Raw genomic sequence first — 19,672 nt, 5'->3', positions numbered from 1 at the left:
ATCAACAGCTGCACTGAAACAAAAACAGTAGAGTTTTCATGGAAGAAACAGAAACATTTAATAATAAGCATTTTTAGTCTTTTAATATGTTGTCTTTTGAACAAAAGTGAAAAGATTTCAGTTATTATGGAACCTTATTTAAGGACACTTGGTGTAATTTGAATATGTTTCATCAGTTCTGACTTAAAAGCTGCTCTGAAACCAAAACACTAAAGATCAGAAAAGAAAATAGGGCTCTCAACCATATTAATTTGAAATATTTTAGTCATGAAAATTATGTATTTAATGTACAGGTTACACTGTTAATGATTTATTGACATAGGATTCGGAACAATGAGCTGAAAATCAAAAGGTGAACTTTGTTTATCCATGAGATTAAATCCATTGATGAGTTTATTACAGAGTATGATAACACCTCAAGACTAAAGATGTAAATATTATACATTCTCCTACCATTTGCAGTTCAAACCAAAACATATTCTTTTTTGAAAAGAATAACAAAATCTGATTTCAACAGTGTTGTATAATTTCTACTCATGTCATTATATCATATTCTATTCATGTTGTTTGCTCTGTATTCCAACAAACGTGTTTTATGATTGAAACCAAAAAGGATTTATGGATCATGTGATTCAGTGACACTTTATTTCTTTTCATATGTCTCTGTGGTTGAGCTCTTCAGTAGAAACAGTGAATAAATATTTCAAGGGTTAATTGTAGATTACACCCATTTCGTATCTTCTTTAGCTGATGATATACTACTTTTTATTCCAGATTTAAATAAGGTTTTGAGACTTTTGTGTTTTTATTCATACAGATGGTTTTTGAACATTATTTTTTAAGACCTACAACAATAATAGTTTTGCAGTCTACCCATCAACACACTTCAGAAATGAGAAGCGATTGAATGAGTTGTTATTAGCACAACTGTGTGTAACCTGTCATTCTCACAAAGGTTTATTTTTATAGACAAATGTGCCCTGACTACGACAGAGAAATTTTACCGTTATGAAAACAAATTGTGGACTTACACTACTGCTATCACTGGTTTGTAACAGTCAAGCATGAGTGAGAAAGTTTTTTCTAAATATAAATACTATGTTAATATAAAGCATATATGGATATAAATTATGTAATCTCCCACTTTCCCACAATATTGAAACACTCGACAAGCTTGCAAATACTGCTAACATCCAAAAAAGAAATACTTGGATGTCGATCATCTCTTTCCAAGCGGGATTTTTCTGTAGAACCCTTCTCTTAATCTCCGTGAGGCTTATTTCAATCATCACTTGTCCCAGCAGTGAGGAGGACGACATGTGGAGGACAGCTATGGTTCACTGACTCTGTGCGTTTGCATATGTGTCCTGCCTCTCTGCTCCCAGACCTTAAGAGGCCAGTGTTGATCAGTGGCTGTCCAGGTCTTTCACAGCCACTGACACACAATGCACAGCACAATGATGATGTCTCTGACTCTACTGCTGGCCACCCTGGGGCTCCTTGTTCAGGGTGAGACTCTCCTCTGAAAACCATGCTTCAGGATGCAGCCAGGTTCACCACAATGATGTTCTGCTATGATGGAGAAACACTGAAACAAGCAGCATTGACCTCCTTCCATCTGTTCCTTCATGTTAAAGAAATGATCCTCGTTTCCTCCAAGCTGGATTTGTCTCAATAACCCTTCTCCTCTTTTTCATATTTTCAGATTCATCAGGAGAAATCATCCTGACTCAGTCTCCTGGATCTCAGTCTGTTGTTCCAGGACAAACTGTCTCTATCAAATGTAAAACCAGTTCAGGCGTTAGCAGCGACCTCAGCTGGTACCTTCAGAAACCTGGAGAAGCTCCTAAACTCCTGATTTATTATGCTACAAACCTTCAGTCTGGAGTTTCAGATCGTTTTAGTGGAAGTGGATCTGGGTCTTACTACACGTTGACCATCAATAGAGTTCAGGCTGAAGATTAAGGAGTTTACTACTGTCAGCAGGGTGACAGCAGCCCGTTCACACAGTGATACAACGTCGTACAAAAACCTCCCTCAGCTGCAGAGGAACTGATCTGAATCAACAGCTGCACTGAAACCAAAGATCTAAAGATCAGAAAAGAAAATAGGGTTCTCAACCTGATTAATTTGAAATATTTTAGTCATGAAAATTATGTATCTAATTTACATTTTACACTGTTAATGATTTATTGACATAAGATTCGAAACAATGAGCTGAAAATCAAAAGGTGAACTTTGTTTATCCATGAGTTTAAATCCTTTGATAAGTTTATTACAGAGTATGATAACTCACTTCACTCTGACCATCAGTAGAGTTCAGGCTGAAGATTCAGGAGTTTACTACTGTCAGCAGAGTAATAGCTTCCCGCTCACACAGTGATACAACGCCGTACAAAAACCTCCCTCAGCTGCAGAGGAAGTGATCTCAATCAACAGCTGCACTGAAACTTAAACAGCAAAAGTTTTACTAAAGAAAATCTTGCAAATAATGATCAACATTGAATATTTTACCACTAAATGTTCAGTATTTGACCAGAAAGTTGTACTTTTAATACTTCCATTGAAATTGGCTTTGAACCATTCTGATGACCATCAAAGCTAACCTCAGTTAAAGTATGACAATGGAAACTAAAAAAAGTAAATATTATTTATTGATTGATTTTATCTCCTACCCTTTTTTCTTTAATCGCAAACATATTCATTAATGAAATAAATTACAAAATCTTACAGGAATGAGATCCAATTTCCTTCATGTAAAATTGCTCATTATTCCACTGTAACATATTTTATTCATGCTGTGTGCTCTGTATTCAGAAGGACAAACGTATTTTATGATTGAAATCAAAAAAGATTTTTGGATTAATTAATTCAGTAACAATTTCATTCTTTCCTGTTTTCATGTCGTTGAGTTTTCTTTGTGGTTGAACTCTTCAGTGGAAGCAGCATGCAAATATTTCCAAGGTTAGAATGACACATCACACTCATTTCATACCTGTTTACGCTGATGATATACTGCTCTTGGTTTCAGATTTAGGAAATATTTTTGGGACTTTTTTGTTTAAAGGATTTTGAGAATTCTTTGGATACACAGAATAACAGCGTCAGAGTTCTACCATTAACACCCTGCAGTAATAAGAGACGACTGGATTATACTTCATTGAAATGTTACCAGGTGTCTACCATCACTGGTTCTGAGTTCCGACTGAGTTCATACTCTTTACTCTCTTAATATACAGCGTATATGGATATACACTATATTATGTAGTCTGACACTTTCTTTCTAAAGTCATCATGGAGAAATTACAATATTTTTATCAACTCAGTTTTCATCTGGATGTAATTCACTCACCCTGACACTTTTCAAATAATAAAGATGAAAACGACTGATGTGATGAAAAGACTTTTATTATCTAGAAACACAGAAACATTATTGAAACGCTCGACAAGCTCGTAAATACTGCTACTGAAACAAGTCAAATAAAAGAGAGAGAGACAGTGTTACAGAGAGCAGGGGGGGAGCAGTAGCAGAGTAAAACCAGTAGCAGAGTCCCAGGGAGTCGGGTCAGGACTGGGAACACTGGTCTCTCCTCAGCGTCTCTGAGACCAGAGTCTGGGAGCCCTGGGTGGCCTCACAGGTCACAGAGCCCACCTTGCTCCACTGGTCTGCAGTGAGCGTCAGGGTGCTGCTCCAGCTGTAGCGGCCGTCCTTGTCCAGCACCCCGGGGCTGCTGCTCTCCTCCCAGCTGCTGCTGCTGCTTCTGCCTCTGCCGTCCACCTTCCAGGCCAGATTCCAGTCTGAGGGGAAGCCCTTGTTGGCCAGGCACATGAGCGTGGCCTTCCCCCGCTGCAGCTCCTCGCTGGAGGGGGGCAGCACGCTCAGGGTGGGACGGGCATCACCTAGGAGACACCAATCAGCTTAGAGGACAGGGACCACACAGCTGTCAATCAAACACCAGCCACTTTGACACCTTCACTGTGTGAGAGTGGGTTTTCTCCTTTAAGAAGTTTCTGTCAGATGTTTTTTCTGCTCCATCAGTCACTCACTCACACATTGTCTCACTTCCCTTGAAGAAGCCTCTCATGCATATCAGCACAGAGAGAGTCCTCATATGAGCTGAAAAATAACTGACGGCCAAATTAAAAATTCAGACAAATCTAAAAGAAAAAACAAAACGACAAAAGCCTCAGAAAAGTCTCAAGATTGTTTCAAACTGGGGTAAAAAAGAAGCAAACATCAGAGATTTGACAGACGTTTAAAAACTGAGCTTCAATCAGACTGTTCAGAATAATTTGAACTCACCTTTAAAACAGCTGAAGTAAAGTGGAGATTTAAAGACTAAATTTTCTACAGTAGGATTGTGGTTCTCTAATCTTTCCTGCCGTTCAAATTATTTGCTTTTCACAAATGAACGGAGACATGTAAAGAAAATTTGAGTGAAGCTGCTCTGAGTTCAGCTTCACGGTTAAACAGGAAAAATGAACAATGAAACAGAGATTTTAAGGTAATTTACATCAAGCCAATGGAAATTTATGTCTCCTACAAATGTTCAGACACAGCAATTATAACCTGAACTGATGATACAATATTTAATATTTGATCAGAAACTTACTGCCAACATCCAGTCTGGTTCCTCCACCAAAAGTCCACCACAGTGATACAAACTGACTGAGTGGTCGCACAAAAACCTCTCACTGTAGAGAGACACGACTCTTTGACTTTGTCTGACAAAACTAAACCTGCAAGTCCTCAAGTTTCCCTCATCTAAATATTTGATTACATGATTTCTTTTATGGACCGATCACGGCTGTTGATTGGATTTAACTTTTACCTTTTAAACACAAAACTGTATTTTTGGATGTTGTCAGAAAACTTCAGGCAAAAACGTCATTTAGGATGTATAATCAGATGTTTTACTTTCTAGAGGAAAATGTACGAGTGAAAAGCAAAATATTGTTTGTGACATTATAAAATACATCGAAAATTGAACTTACTGCCAACATCCAGTCTGGTTCCTCCACCGAACGTGTACCACAGTGATACAAACTGACTGAGTGGTCGTACAAAAACCTCTCACTATGGAGAGACACGGCTCTTTGACTCTGACAACAACAAACTCATCAAAATCAGTCTCAGTCTGTAAAACACAACTGGTTGATATGAGACTGAACTTTAACAGACTGCCACAAAATACCAAAATTAATTGTTTTGTTTCATATTCATGATATTTTTAAATGTGTCTTGAAGTAAAACTGAGTGCTGTAGATGTAAAATCAACCAAAACAGACATTTCTGAAGAAAATCTGTTCAGAGGAAACAAATCCACCTAAAAGGAGTAGTGATACAGTCCTAATCAATACTCTGATAAATTGATTGATCCATTGAAAAACAGCATCATCAGAGTTATCCAGGTCCCTGTTGGAGTCAGTCAGAGCATTTCCATAGAGAGCCACTTTGCATCAGCAGCACCACAGAAATCCTGCTCATCAAGAACATGAGTTTGAGTTTCGTCCTCACCTGGACTCTGCTCTGCTGGTCTCAGGGTGAGGAAAATCCTTTTTCTGTCATGTGAAAATCATTAGGAGTGTATCTGAATTTCACCCCACCATCTCATATCCAGTGTCTCTTCTCTCTCCTCGGGGTCTGTTGGACAAAACGTCCTGACTCAGCCCGCAGCCAAATCAGTGCAGCTTGGTCAACCTGTCTCTATTGAATGTAAGGCCAGTCCAAAAGTAGCTCAGTACTCTGGACCACAATACTACCTGGCCTGGTACCATCAGAAAAACACAACACATTGGTGGTTCATGATGTTCATAGTGTCTCCACCAGTTTACCCCCTGAACGTCAAACAGTTCACCTCCCACCTCAACAACCTGAAAGTTTCCTAAATGAAGAGAACAGTTCCAGTGAAGAACTCAATCAGACCATTAAAATCATAGCAACATCTAGCACAGTCGGTACCACTGATGTCAACCCACAAACCAAATTCACAGTATATGAAACATCAACGTCCCCAGACTGTGTATAAATCTCAGGACACTGAAGCTCCATATATGCAATGTAACAAATGTTTTCCGTTGCAGAAACACTGACACTGTCATAAACATAATGTAATCTGAAACAGGAGACTTACACTAAATGTCCCTGAAAATAAATGTGTTGGCAGAGGATCAGATTTAGCTTCGGACACAAACAGCGTATCAATATTTTCAGCAAGAGCCGCGATATCTAAGTCTGAGAGGTTAAGTTGCTCCAGCAATGACCGATTTCCTCTTACTTCCTTTAGGGTTCTGTCATTTTTTATGACTAGAATTTATTATGAACAGAAAAATTAACCATCTTTTTTCAACCAGAGTGGAGTCTCAAAATACAATGTTAAAATGAACAGTTATCTATCGTCTGCAGACATGTAAAGAATCAGTTTCATCTGCCGTAATAACAATCAACAGCATCATTCAAAGTCTGAACAATGCAGGACCCAGGATGGAGCCTTGTGGAACACCAAAACTTAAACGGATAGTAGCTGGTTGATAATGAACAAATGATCAAAAAACATATCTGCCTGACAGATAAGGACTGAACCAGTTTAACACTGTGACTCAAGCTGGAACAGGTCTACGGAACATCTATTAGCATATTGAAGCTGGCAGGGTCAGAGGCTGCACTGTATGTTTTTTTTCACTGCGTTCACACATTTTTCTACATATAGAGACCATGTCACAAAACAATCAAAGCACCAACACCACAATGACCCTTCAGTGCTGCAACATTGTCCTACCCAGCCAAAATACCAATGCCAGTTAGCAACAGCTGTGTTCAGCCAGTGACTTTCTCAGTAAAGGGTTCTGATATTCTCATAACTATACTAGTAAGCTGCAGGTGTAAGCCTCCAATAGGCTGAGTATAGACGGTTTGGGATATTCAAGACTGAAGATTCAAAAGACAAATGTTTTTTATTCTGAATGTAAATCAAGTTCCAACATAAACATTTTGACAGTTGTGTTTTATATTGTCAGAAGATTTTGAAAAGTGTGTTCAACGTATTGGTACCAGTACTTTTCTAACAAATATTTCCACTTTACTAACAAGTATTTTGGTTTGGAATAGTCACGTTTGGTTCAACTGAAAAAAAATTGAGAAAGAGTGTAAAGGATAATTTCTCGTTCTCCAGGTTCAATCTCACGTCTTTAAGCGCTTTTCCAAGGGTTGTCTCAGTGCTGTGGTACGTGAAGGAGCTGGAGTTAACTTCATGTAATATGCATTCAGTTACTTAAAAGCTACTTCAATCTTAAATACCTCAGTGTGGATGATTTTAAGTGTAATGTGAGGCAGGTTTCTTACCCTACTGATGTTGTGTGCATTGTTTTCATTCTAGCAAGGCTGGTTTTACGCTGCAGTCTTGACCAGAATTCTGACTGTTTCATCTGAAAGAGGCCTTTATTTGACAAATAGAGAGAATTATTTTAAACAGAAGGATTTAATATCAATGACTACACACCAGCCTGAGTTTCCGTTAAGCTGAAGATCACCACGTGTTATGTCATGCTGCAGTGTTTGCTCTGCAAACCTGTTTACATGTCATTTGAGGAAGAAATGACGAGGTGTCATCAGAGGTCTAAAGTCACATGTCAGAGACAATCATTCAGATCATTTAATGAAGAAATAACTGATGAGTATTTAGGATGAAGACCAGAAGATACCAAACTCTTTTGAGGCAGTAGTAGAGAGCATTGATCTAATCCCAGTTTAGGTCTCCCAAAACCACAAAAACAGTATCCCAGAACACAGCTGATACACATGGAAGACCAAACACACAACATTCCTCGGAGGCAGAGGGGGCGTAATGAAAAAATCTGATTCAGAGTTTCGATTAATCTCCATGAGGATGATTTCAATCATCACTTGTCCCAGCAGTGAGGAGGACGACATGTTGAGGACAGCTACAGTTCACTGACTCTGTGCGTTTGCATATGTGTCCTGCCTCTCTGCTCCCAGACCTTAAGAGGCCAGTGTTGATCAGTGGCTGTCCAGGTCTTTCACAGCCACTGACACACTGGCAGCACAATGATGATGTCTCTGACTCTACTGCTGGCCACCCTGGGGCTCCTTCTTCAGGGTGAGACTCTCCTCTGAAAACTTTGCTTCAGGATGCAGCCAGGTTCACCACAATGATGTTCTGCTATGATGGAGAAACACTGAAACAAGCAGCATTGACCTCCTTCCATCTGTTCCTTCATGTTAAAGAAATGATCCTTGTTTCTTCCAAGCTGGATTTGTCTCAATAACCCTTCTCCTCTTTTTCATATTTTCAGATTCATCAGGAGAAATCATCCTGACTCAGTCTCCTGGATCTCAGTCTGTTGTTCCAGGACAAACTGTCTCTATCAAATGTAAAACCAGTTCAGGCGTTAGCAGCTACCTCCACTGGTACCTTCAGAAACCTGGAGAAGCTCCTAAACTCCTGATTTATTATGCTACAAACCTTCAGTCTGGAGTTTCAGATCGTTTTAGTGGAAGTGGATCTGGGTCTGACTTCACTCTGACCATCAGTAGAGTTCAGGCTGAAGATTCAGGAGTTTACTACTGTCAGCAGAGTAGCAGCAGCCCGCTCACACAGTGATACAACGTCGTACAAAAACCTCCCTCAGCTGCAGAGGAACTGATCTGAATCAACAGCTGCACTGAAACTAAAACTGCAAGAGTTTTACTAAAAGAAAATGTAGTGAATAATGATCAACATTGAATATTTTACCACTAAATGTTCAGTATTTGACCAGAAAGTTGTACTTTTAATACTTCCATTAAAATAGGCTTGGAACCATTCTGCTGAACATAAAAGCTAACCTCAGTTAAAGTATGACAATGGAAACTAAAACAGTAAATATTATTTACTTAATGATTTTATCTCCTACCTTTTTCTTTAATCGCAAACATATTCATTAATGAAATAAATTACAAAATCTTACAGGAATGAGATCCAATTTCCTTCATGTAAAATTGCTCATTATTCACTGTAACATATTTTATTCATGCTGTGTTCTCTGTATTCAGAAGGACAAACGTATTTTATGATTGAAATCAAAAAAGATTTTTGGATTAATTAATTCACTAACGATTTCAGTCTTTCCTGTTTTCATGTCGTTGAGTTTTCTTTGTGGTTGAACTCTTCAGTGGAAGCAGCATGCAAATATTTCCAAGGTTAGAATGACACTTCACTCATTTCATACCTGTTTACGCTGATGATATATTGCTCTTGGTTTCAGATTTAGGAAATATTTTTGGGACTTTTTTGTTTAAAGGATTTTGAGAATTCTTTGGATGCACAGAATAACAGCGTCAGAGTTCTACCATTAACACCCTGCAGTAATAAGAAATGACTGGATTATACTTCATTGAAATGTTACCGGGTGTCTACCATCACTGGTTCTGAGTTCCGACTGAGTTCATACTCTATACTCTCTTAATATACAGTATATGGATATACACTATATTATGTAGTCTGACACTTTCTTTCTAAAGTCATCATGGAGAAATTACAATATTTTATCAACTCAGTTTTCATCTGGATGTAATTCACTCACCTGACACTTTTCAAATAATAAAGATGAAAACGACTGATGTGATGAAAAGACTTTTATTATCTAGAAACACAGAAACATTATTGAAACGCTCGACAAGCTCGTAAATACTGCTACTGAAACAAGTCAAATAAAAGAGAGAGAGACAGTGTTACAGAGAGCAGGGGGGGAGCAGTAGCAGAGTAAAACCAGTAGCAGAGTCCCAGGGAGTCGGGTCAGGACTGGGAACACTGGTCTCTCCTCAGCGTCTCTGAGACCAGAGTCTGGGAGCCCTGGGTGGCCTCACAGGTCACAGAGCCCACCTTGCTCCACTGGTCTGCAGTGAGCGTCAGGGTGCTGCTCCAGCTGTAGCGGCCGTCCTTGTCCAGCACCCCGGGGCTGCTGCTCTCCTCCCAGCTGCTGCTGCTGCTTCTGCCTCTGCCGTCCACCTTCCAGGCCAGATTCCAGTCTGAGGGGAAGCCCTTGTTGGCCAGGCACATGAGCGTGGCCTTCCCCCGCTGCAGCTCCTCGCTGGAGGGGGCACGCAGTCAGGGTGGGACGGGCATCACCTAGGAGACACCAATCAGCTTAGAGGACAGGGACCACACAGCCATCAATCAAACACCAGCCACTTTGACACCTTCACTGTGTGAGAGTGGGTTTTCTCCTTTAAGGAGTTTCTGTCAGATGTTTTTTCTGCTCCATCAGTCACTCACTCACACATTGTCTCACTTCCCTTGAAGAAGCCTCTCATGCATATCAGCACAGAGAGAGTCCTCATATGAGCTGAAAAATAACTGACGGCCAAATTAAAAATTCGGACAAATCTAAAAGAAAAAACAAAACGAAAAAAGCCTCAGAAAAGTCTCAAGATTGTTTAAAACTGGGGTAAAAAGAAGCAAACATCAGAGATTTGACAGACGTTTAAAAACTGAGCTTCAGTCAGACTGTTCAGAATAATTTGAACTCACCTTTAAAACAGCTGAAGAAAAGTGGAGATTTAAAGACTAAATTTTCTACAGTAGGATTGTTCTCGAATCTTTCCTGCCGTTCAAATTATTTGCTTTTCACAAATGAACGGAGACATGTAAAGAAAATTTGAGTGAAGCTGCTCTGAGTTCAGCTTCACGGTTAAACAGGAAAAATGAACAATGAAACAGAGATTTTAAGGTAATTTACATCAAGCCAATGGAAATTTATATCTCCTACAAATGTTCAGACACAGCAATTATAACCTGAACTGGTGATACAATATTTATTATTTGATCAGAAACTTACTGCCAACATCCAGTCTGGTTCCTCCACCAAAAGTCCACCACAGTGATACAAACTGACTGAGTGGTCGCACAAAAACCTCTCACTGTAGAGAGACACGACTCTTTGACTTTGTCTGACAAAACTAAACCTGCAAGTCCTCAAGTTTCCCTCATCTAAACATCTGATTACATGATTTCTTTTATGGACCAATCACGGCTGTTGATTGGATTTAACTTTTACGTTTTAAACACAAAACTGTATTTTTGGATGTTGGCAGAAAACTTCAGGCAAAACAGTCATTTAGGATGTAAAATCAGATGTTTTACTTTCTAGAAAAAATGTACGAGTGAAAAGCAAAATATTGTTTGTGACATTATAAAATACATCGAAAATTGAACTTACTGCCAACATCCAGTCTGGTTCCTCCACGAACGTGTACCACAGTGATACAAACTGACTGAGTGGTCGTACAAAACCTCTCACTATGGAGAGACACGGCTCTTTGACTCTGACAACAACAAACTCATCAAAATCAGTCTCAGTCTGTAAACACAACTGGTTGATATGAGACTGAACTTTAACAGACTGCCACAAAATACCAAAATTAATTGTTTTGTTTCATATTCATGATATTTTTAAATGTGTCTTGAATTAAAACTGAGTGCTGTAGATGTACTGAAGCTCCATATATGCAATGTAACAAATGTTTTCCGTTGCAGAAAGACTGACACTGTCATAAACATAATGTAATCTGAAACAGGAGACTTACACTAAATGTCCCTGAAAATAAATGTGTTGGCAGAGGATCAGATTTAGCCGGACACAAACAGCGTATCAAGATTTTCAGCAAGAGCCGCGATATCTAAGTCTGAGAGGTTAAGTTGCTCCAGCAATGACCGATTTCCTCTTACTTCCTTTCAGGTTCTGACATTTTTTATGACTAGATTTTATTATGAACAGAAAAATTAACCATCTTTTTTCAACCAGAGTGGAGTCTCAAAATACAATGTTAAAATGTACAGTTATCTATCGTCTGCAGACATGTAAAGAATCAGTTTCATCTGTCATAATATTAATCAACAGCATCATTCATAGTCTGAACAATGGAGGACCCAGGATGGAGCCTTGTGGAACACCAAAACTTAAACTCATAGTAGCTGGTTAATAATGAACAAATGAGCAAAAACATCTCTGCCTGACAGATAAGGACTGAACCAGTTTAACACTGTGACTCAAGCTGGAACAGGTCTACGGAACATCTATTAGCATATTGAAGCTGGCAGGGTCAGAGGCTGCACTGTATGTTTTTTTTCACTGCGTTCACACATTTTTCTACATATAGAGACCATTTCACAAAACAATCAAAAGCACCAACACCACAATGACCCTTCAGTGCTGCAACATTGTCCTACCCAGCCAAATTACCAATGCCAGTTAGCAACAGCTGTGTTCAGCCAGTGACTTTCTCAGTAAAGGGTTTTGATATTCTCATAACTATACTAATAAGCTGCAGGTGTAAGCCTCCAATAGGCTGATTATAGACGGTTTGGGATATTCAAGACTGAAGTTTCAAAAGACAAATGTTTATTCTGAATGTAAATCAAGTTCCAACATAAACATTTTGACAGTTGTGTTTTATATTGTCAGAAGATTTTGAAAAGTGTGTTCAATGTATTGATACCAGTACTTTTCTAACAAATATTTCCACTTTACTAACAAGTATTTTGGTTTGGAATAGTCACGTTTGGTTCAACTGAAAAAAAATTGAGAAAGAGTGTAAAGGATAATTTCTCGTTCTCCAGGTTCAATCTCACGTCTTTAACCGCTTTTCCAAGGGTTGTCTCAGTGCTGTGGTACGTGAAGGAGCTGGAGTTAACTTCATGTAATATGCATTCAGTTACTTAAAAGCTACTTCAATCTTAAATACCTCAGTGTGGATGATTTTAAATGTAATGTGAGGCAGGTTTCTTATCCTACTGATGTTGTCTGCATTGTTTTCATTCTAGCAAGGCTGGTTTTATGCTGCAGTCTTGACCAGAATTCTGACTGTTTCATCTGAAAGAGGCCTTTATTTGACAAATAGAGAATTATTTTAAACAAAATGATTTAATTTCAATGACTACACACCAACTTGAGTTTCTGTAAACCTGAAGATCACCACGTGTTATGTCATGCTGCAGTGTCTACTCTGCAAACCTATTTAAATGTCTTTTGAGGAAGAAATGGCGAAGTGTCATCAGAGGTCTAAAGTCACATGTCAGAGACAATCATTCAGATCATTTAATGAAGAAATGACTGTTGAGTATTTCGCGGATGAAGACCTGCAGATACCAAACTAACTGAGACAAAGTCAACACTTTTGAGGCAGTGGTAGAGAGCATTGAGCTAATCCCAGTTTAGGTCTCCCAAAACCACAAAAACCAGTGTCCCTAAACACAGCGTATATACATGGAAGACCAAACACACGACATTCCTCGGAGGCAGAGGGGGCGTAATGAAAAAATCTGATTCAGAGTTTCGATTAATCTCCATGAGGATGATTTCAATCATCACTTGTCCCAGCAGTGAGGAGGACGACATGTTGAGGACAGCTACAGTTCACTGACTCTGTGCGTTTGCATATGTGTCCTGCCTCTCTGCTCCCAGACCTTAAGAGGCCAGTGTTGATCAGTGGCTGTCCAGGTCTTTCACAGCCACTGACACACTGGCAGCACAATGATGATGTCTCTGACTCTACTGCTGGCCACCCTGGGGCTCCTTGTTCAGGGTGAGACTCTCCTCTGAAAACTTTGCTTCAGGATGCAGCCAGATTCACCACAATGATGTTCTGCTATGATGGAGAAACACTGAAACAAGCAGCATTGACGTCCTTCCATCTGTTCCTTCATGTTAAAGAAATGATCCTCGTTTCTTCCAAGCTGGATTTGTCTCAATAACCCTTCTCCTCTTTTTCATATTTTCAGATTCATCAGGAGAAATCATCCTGACTCAGTCTCCTGGATCTCAGTCTGTTGTTCCAGGACAAACTGTCTCTATCAAATGTAAAACCAGTTCAGGTATTGGTGGCTGGCTCAGCTGGTACCTTCAGAAACCTGGAGACGCTCCTAAACTCCTGATTTATTTTGCTACAACCCTTCAGTCTGGAGTTTCAGATCGTTTTAGTGGAAGTGGATCTGGGTCTGACTTCACTCTGACCATCAGTAGAGTTCAGGCTGAAGATTCAGGAGTTTACTACTGTCAGCAGGGTAGCAGCTTCCCGCTCACACAGTGATACAACGTCGTACAAAAACCTCCCTCAGCTGCAGAGGAACTGATCTGAATCAACAGCTGCAATGAAACTAAAACCGCAAAAGTTTTACTAAAGAAAATGTATCAAATAATGATCAACGTTGAATATTTTACCACTAAATGTTCAGTATTTGACCAGAAAGTTGTACTTTTAATACTTCCATTAAAATAGGCTTGGAACCATTCTGCTGAACATAAAAGCTAACCTCAGTTAAAGTATGACAATGGAAACTAAAACAGTAAATATTATTTACTTAATGATTTTATCTCCTACCCTTTTTTTTTAAATCACAAACATATTCATTAGTGAAATAAATTACAGAATCTTACAGGAATGAGATCCAATTTTCTTCATGTAAAATTGTTCATTATTCCACTGTAACATATTTTATTCATGCTGTGTGCTCTGTATTCAGAAGGACAAACGTATTTTATGATTGAAATCAAAAAAGATTTATGGATTAATTAATTCAGTAACAATTTCATTCTTTCCTGTTTTCACCTCGTTGAGTTTTCTTTGTGGTTGAACTCTTCAGTGGAAGCAGCATGCAAATATTTCCAAGGTTAGAATGACACATCACACTCATTTAGTACCTGTTTACGCTGATGATATACTGCTCTTGGTTTCAGATTTAGGAAATATTTTTGGGACTTTTTTGTTTAAAGGATTTTGAGAATTCTTTGGATACACAGAATAACAGCGTCAGAGTTCTACCATTAACACCCTGCAGTAATAATAAATGACTGGATTATACTTCATTGAAATGTTACCGGGTGTCTACCATCACTGGTTCTGAGTTCCGACTGAGTTCATACTCTTTACTCTCTTAATATACAGCATATATGGATATACACTATATTATGTAGTCTGACACTTTCTTTCTAAAGTCATCATGGAGAAATTACAATATTTTTATCAACTCAGTTTTCATCTGGATGTAATTCACTCACCCTGACACTTTTCAAATAATAAAGATGAAAACGACTGATGTGATGAAAAGACTTTTATTATCTAGAAAAACAGAAACATTATTGAAGCCGACAAGCTCGTAAATACTGCTACTGAAACAAGTCAAATAAAAGAGAGAGACAGTGTTACAGAGAGCAGGGGGGGAGCAGTAGCAGAGTAAAACCAGTAGCAGAGTCCCAGGGAGTCGGGTCAGGACTGGGAACACTGGTCTCTCCTCAGCGTCTCTGAGACCAGAGTCTGGGAGCCCTGGGTGGCCTCACAGGTCACAGAGCCCACCTTGCTCCACTGGTCTGCAGTGAGCGTCAGGGTGCTGCTCCAGCTGTAGCGGCCGTCCTTGTCCAGCACCCCGGGGCTGCTGCTCTCCTCCCAGCTGCTGCTGCTGCTTCTGCCTCTGCCGTCCACCTTCCAGGCCAGATTCCAGTCTGAGGGGAAGCCCTTGTTGGCCAGGCACATGAGCGTGGCCTTCCCCCGCTGCAGCTCCTCGCTGGAGGGGGGCAGCACGGTCAGGGTGGGACGGGCATCACCTAGGAGACACCAATCAGCTTAGAGGACAGGGACCACACAGCTGTCAATCAAACACCAGCCACTTTGACACCTTCACTGTGTGAGAGTGGGTTTTCTCCTTTAAGTTTCTGTCAGATGTTTTTCTGCTCCATCAGTCACTCACTCACACATTGTCTCACTTCCTTGAAGAAGCCTCTCATGCATATCAGCACAGAGAGAGTCCTCATATGAGCTGAAAATAACTGACGGCCAAATTAAAAATTCAGACAAATCTAAAAGAAAAAACAAAACGACAAAAGCCTCAGAAAAGTCTCAAGATTGTTTCAAACTGGGGTAAAAAGAAGCAAACATCAGAGATTTGACAGACGTTTAAAACTGAGCTTCAATCAGACTGTTCAGAATAATTTGAACTCACCTTTAAAACAGCTGAAGTACAGTGGAGATTTAAAGTCTAAATTTTCTACAGTAGGATTGTGGTTCTCTAATCTTTACTGCCGTTCAAATTATTTGCTTTTCACAAATGAACGAGACATGTAAGAAAAATTTGAGTGAAGCTGCTCTGAGTTCAGCTTCACGGTTAAACAGGAAAAATGAACAATGAAACAGAGATTTTAAGGTAATTTACATCAAGCCAATGGAAATTTATGTCTCCTACAAATGTTCAGACACAGCAATTATAACCTGAACTGATGATACAATATTTAATATTTGATCAGAAACTTACTGCCAACATCCAGTCTGGTTCCTCCACCAAAAGTCCACCACAGTGATACAAACTGACTGAGTGGTCGCACAAAAACCTCTCACTGTAGAGAGACACGACTCTTTGACTTTGTCTGACAAAACTAAACCTGCAAGTCCTCAAGTTTCCCTCATCTAAATATTTGATTACATGATTTCTTTTATGGACCGATCACGGCTGTTGATTGGATTTAACTTTTACCTTTTAAACACAAAACTGTATTTTTGGATGTTGTCAGAAAACTTCAGGCAAAAACGTCATTTAGGATGTATAATCAGATGTTTTACTTTCTAGAGGAAAATGTACGAGTGAAAAGCAAAATATTGTTTGTGACATTATAAAATACATCGAAAATTGAACTTACTGCCAACATCCAGTCTGGTTCCTCCACCGAACGTGTACCACAGTGATACAAACTGACTGAGTGGTCGTACAAAAACCTCTCACTATGGAGAGACACGGCTCTTTGACTCTGACAACAACAAACTCATCAAAATCAGTCTCAGTCTGTAAACACAACTGGTTGATATGAGACTGAACTTTAACAGACTGCCACAAAATACCAAAATTAATTGTTTTGTTTCATATTCATGATATTTTTAAATGTGTCTTGAAGTAAAACTGAGTGCTGTAGATGTAAATCAACCAAAACAGAACAGACATTTCTGAAGAAAATCTGTTCAGAGGAAACAAATCCACCTAAAAGGAGTAGTGATACAGTCCTAATCAATACTCTGATAAATTGATTGATCCATTGAAAAACAGCATCATCAGAGTTATCCAGGTCCCTGTTGGAGTCAGTCAGAGCCATAGAGAGCCACTTTGCATCAGCAGCACCACAGAAATCCTGCTCATCAAGAACATGAGTTTGAGTTTCGGTACTCCTCTCTGCACTCTGCTCTGCTGAGGTGAGGAAAATCCTTTTCTGTCATGTGAAAATCATTAGGGTGTATCTGAATTTCACCCCACCATCTCATATCCAGTGTCTCTTCTTCTCTCCTCGGGGTCTGTTGGACAAAACGTCCTGACTCAGCCCGCAGCCAAATCAGTGCAGCTTGGTCAACCTGTCTCTATTGAATGTAAGGCCAGTCCAAAAGTAGCTCAGTACTCTCTGGGACCACACAATACCTGGCCTGGTACCATCAGAAAAACACAACACATTGGTGGTTCATGATGTTCATAGTGTCTCCACCAGTTTACCCTGAACGTCAAACAGTTCACCTCCCACCTCAACAACCTGAAAGTTTCCTAAATGAAGAGAACAGTTCCAGTGAAGAACTCAATCAGACCATTAAAATCATAGCAACATCTAGCACAGTCGGTACCACTGATGTCAACCCACAAACCAAATTCACAGTATATGAAACATCAACGTCCCCAGACTGTGTATAAATCTCAGGACACTGAAGCTCCATATATGCAATGTAACAAATGTTTTCCGTTGCAGAAACACTGACACTGTCATAAACATAATGTAATCTGAAACAGGAGACTTACACTAAATGTCCCTGAAAATAAATGTGTTGGCAGAGGATCAGATTTAGCTTCGGACACAAACAGCGTATCAATATTTTCAGCAAGAGCCGCGATATCTAAGTCTGAGAGGTTAAGTTGCTCCAGCAATGACCGATTTCCTCTTACTTCCTTTAGGGTTCTGTCATTTTTTATGACTAGAATTTATTATGAACAGAAAAATTAACCATCTTTTTTCAACCAGAGTGGAGTCTCAAAATACAATGTTAAAATGAACAGTTATCTATCGTCTGCAGACATGTAAAGAATCAGTTTCATCTGCCGTAATAACAATCAACAGCATCATTCAAAGTCTGAACAATGCAGGACCCAGGATGGAGCCTTGTGGAACACCAAAACTTAAACGGATAGTAGCTGGTTGATAATGAACAAATGATCAAAAAACATATCTGCCTGACAGATAAGGACTGAACCAGTTTAACACTGTGACTCAAGCTGGAACAGGTCTGGAACATCTATTAGCATATTGAAGCTGGCAGGGTCAGAGGCTGCACTGTATGTTTTTTTCACTGCGTTCACACATTTTTCTACATATAGAGACCATGTCACAAAACAATCAAAGCACCAACACCACAATGACCCTTCAGTGCTGCAACATTGTCCTACCCAGCCAAAATACCAATGCCAGTTAGCAACAGCTGTGTTCAGCCAGTGACTTTCTCAGTAAAGGGTTCTGATATTCTCATAACTATACTAGTAAGCTGCAGGTGTAAGCCTCCAATAGGCTGAGTATAGACGGTTTGGGATATTCAAGACTGAAGATTCAAAAGACAAATGTTTTTTATTCTGAATGTAAATCAAGTTCCAACATAAACATTTTGACAGTTGTGTTTTATATTGTCAGAAGATTTTGAAAAGTGTGTTCAACGTATTGGTACCAGTACTTTTCTAACAAATATTTCCACTTTACTAACAAGTATTTTGGTTTGGAATAGTCACGTTTGGTTCAACTGAAAAAAAATTGAGAAAGAGTGTAAAGGATAATTTCTCGTTCTCCAGGTTCAATCTCACGTCTTTAACCGCTTTTCCAAGGGTTGTCTCAGTGCTGTGGTACGTGAAGGAGCTGGAGTTAACTTCATGTAATATGCATTCAGTTACTTAAAAGCTACTTCAATCTTAAATACCTCAGTGTGGATGATTTTAAGTGTAATGTGAGGCAGGTTTCTTACCCTACTGATGTTGTCTGCATTGTTTTCATTCTAGCAAGGCTGGTTTTACGCTGCAGTCTTGACCAGAATTCTGACTGTTTCATCTGAAAGAGGCCTTTATTTGACAAATAGAGAGAATTATTTTAAACAGAAGGATTTAATATCAATGACTACACACCAGCCTGAGTTTCCGTTAAGCTGAAGATCACCACGTGTTATGTCATGCTGCAGTGTTTGCTCTGCAAACCTGTTTACATGTCATTTGAGGAAGAAATGACGAGGTGTCATCAGAGGTCTAAAGTCACATGTCAGAGACAATCATTCAGATCATTTAATGAAGAAATAACTGATGAGTATTTCGCGGATGAAGACCAGAAGATACCAAACTCTTTTGAGGCAGTAGTAGAGAGCATTGATCTAATCCCAGTTTAGGTCTCCCAAAACCACAAAAACAGTATCCCAGAACACAGCTGATACACATGGAAGACCAAACACACAACATTCCTCGGAGGCAGAGGGGGCGTAATGAAAAAATCTGATTCAGAGTTTCGATTGATCTCCATGAGGATGATTTCAATCATCACTTGTCCCAGCAGTGAGGAGGACGACATGTTGAGGACAGCTACAGTTCACTGACTCTGTGCGTTTGCATATGTGTCCTGCCTCTCTGCT

At 39.4% G+C, this 19,672-nt stretch overlaps 2 pseudogenes and 3 gene segments (V, D, J or C); 2 read left to right on the top strand and 3 right to left on the bottom strand.

Moving 5' to 3' along the window:
• Positions 1 to 1,443: 1,443 nt before the first annotated feature.
• On the top strand, positions 1,444 to 8,621 carry LOC120786482 (annotated as a pseudogene).
• LOC120786656 lies at positions 3,413 to 5,057 on the bottom strand. The segment is given in 2 exon segments: positions 3,413 to 3,900; positions 4,996 to 5,057. A coding segment is annotated over 1 exon segment (264 nt).
• A 1,020-nt stretch (positions 8,622 to 9,641) lies between the features above and the next one.
• LOC120786661 lies at positions 9,642 to 10,867 on the bottom strand (annotated as a pseudogene).
• A 2,634-nt stretch (positions 10,868 to 13,501) lies between these two features.
• LOC120786647 lies at positions 13,502 to 14,188 on the top strand. The segment is given in 2 exon segments: positions 13,502 to 13,582; positions 13,779 to 14,188. Coding segments are annotated over 2 exon segments (360 nt in total).
• Positions 14,189 to 15,194: 1,006 nt separating this feature from the next.
• Positions 15,195 to 19,611, bottom strand: LOC120786479. The segment is given in 3 exon segments: positions 15,195 to 15,597; positions 16,684 to 16,739; positions 19,478 to 19,611. Coding segments are annotated over 3 exon segments (525 nt in total).
• Positions 19,612 to 19,672: the final 61 nt, after the last annotated feature.

The sequence above is a fragment of the Xiphias gladius genome, chromosome 24, assembly GCF_016859285.1.
Source record: "Xiphias gladius isolate SHS-SW01 ecotype Sanya breed wild chromosome 24, ASM1685928v1, whole genome shotgun sequence".
Classification (NCBI taxonomy): domain Eukaryota; kingdom Metazoa; phylum Chordata; class Actinopteri; order Istiophoriformes; family Xiphiidae; genus Xiphias; species Xiphias gladius.
This window is presented reverse-complemented; position numbering and strand designations above follow the sequence as displayed.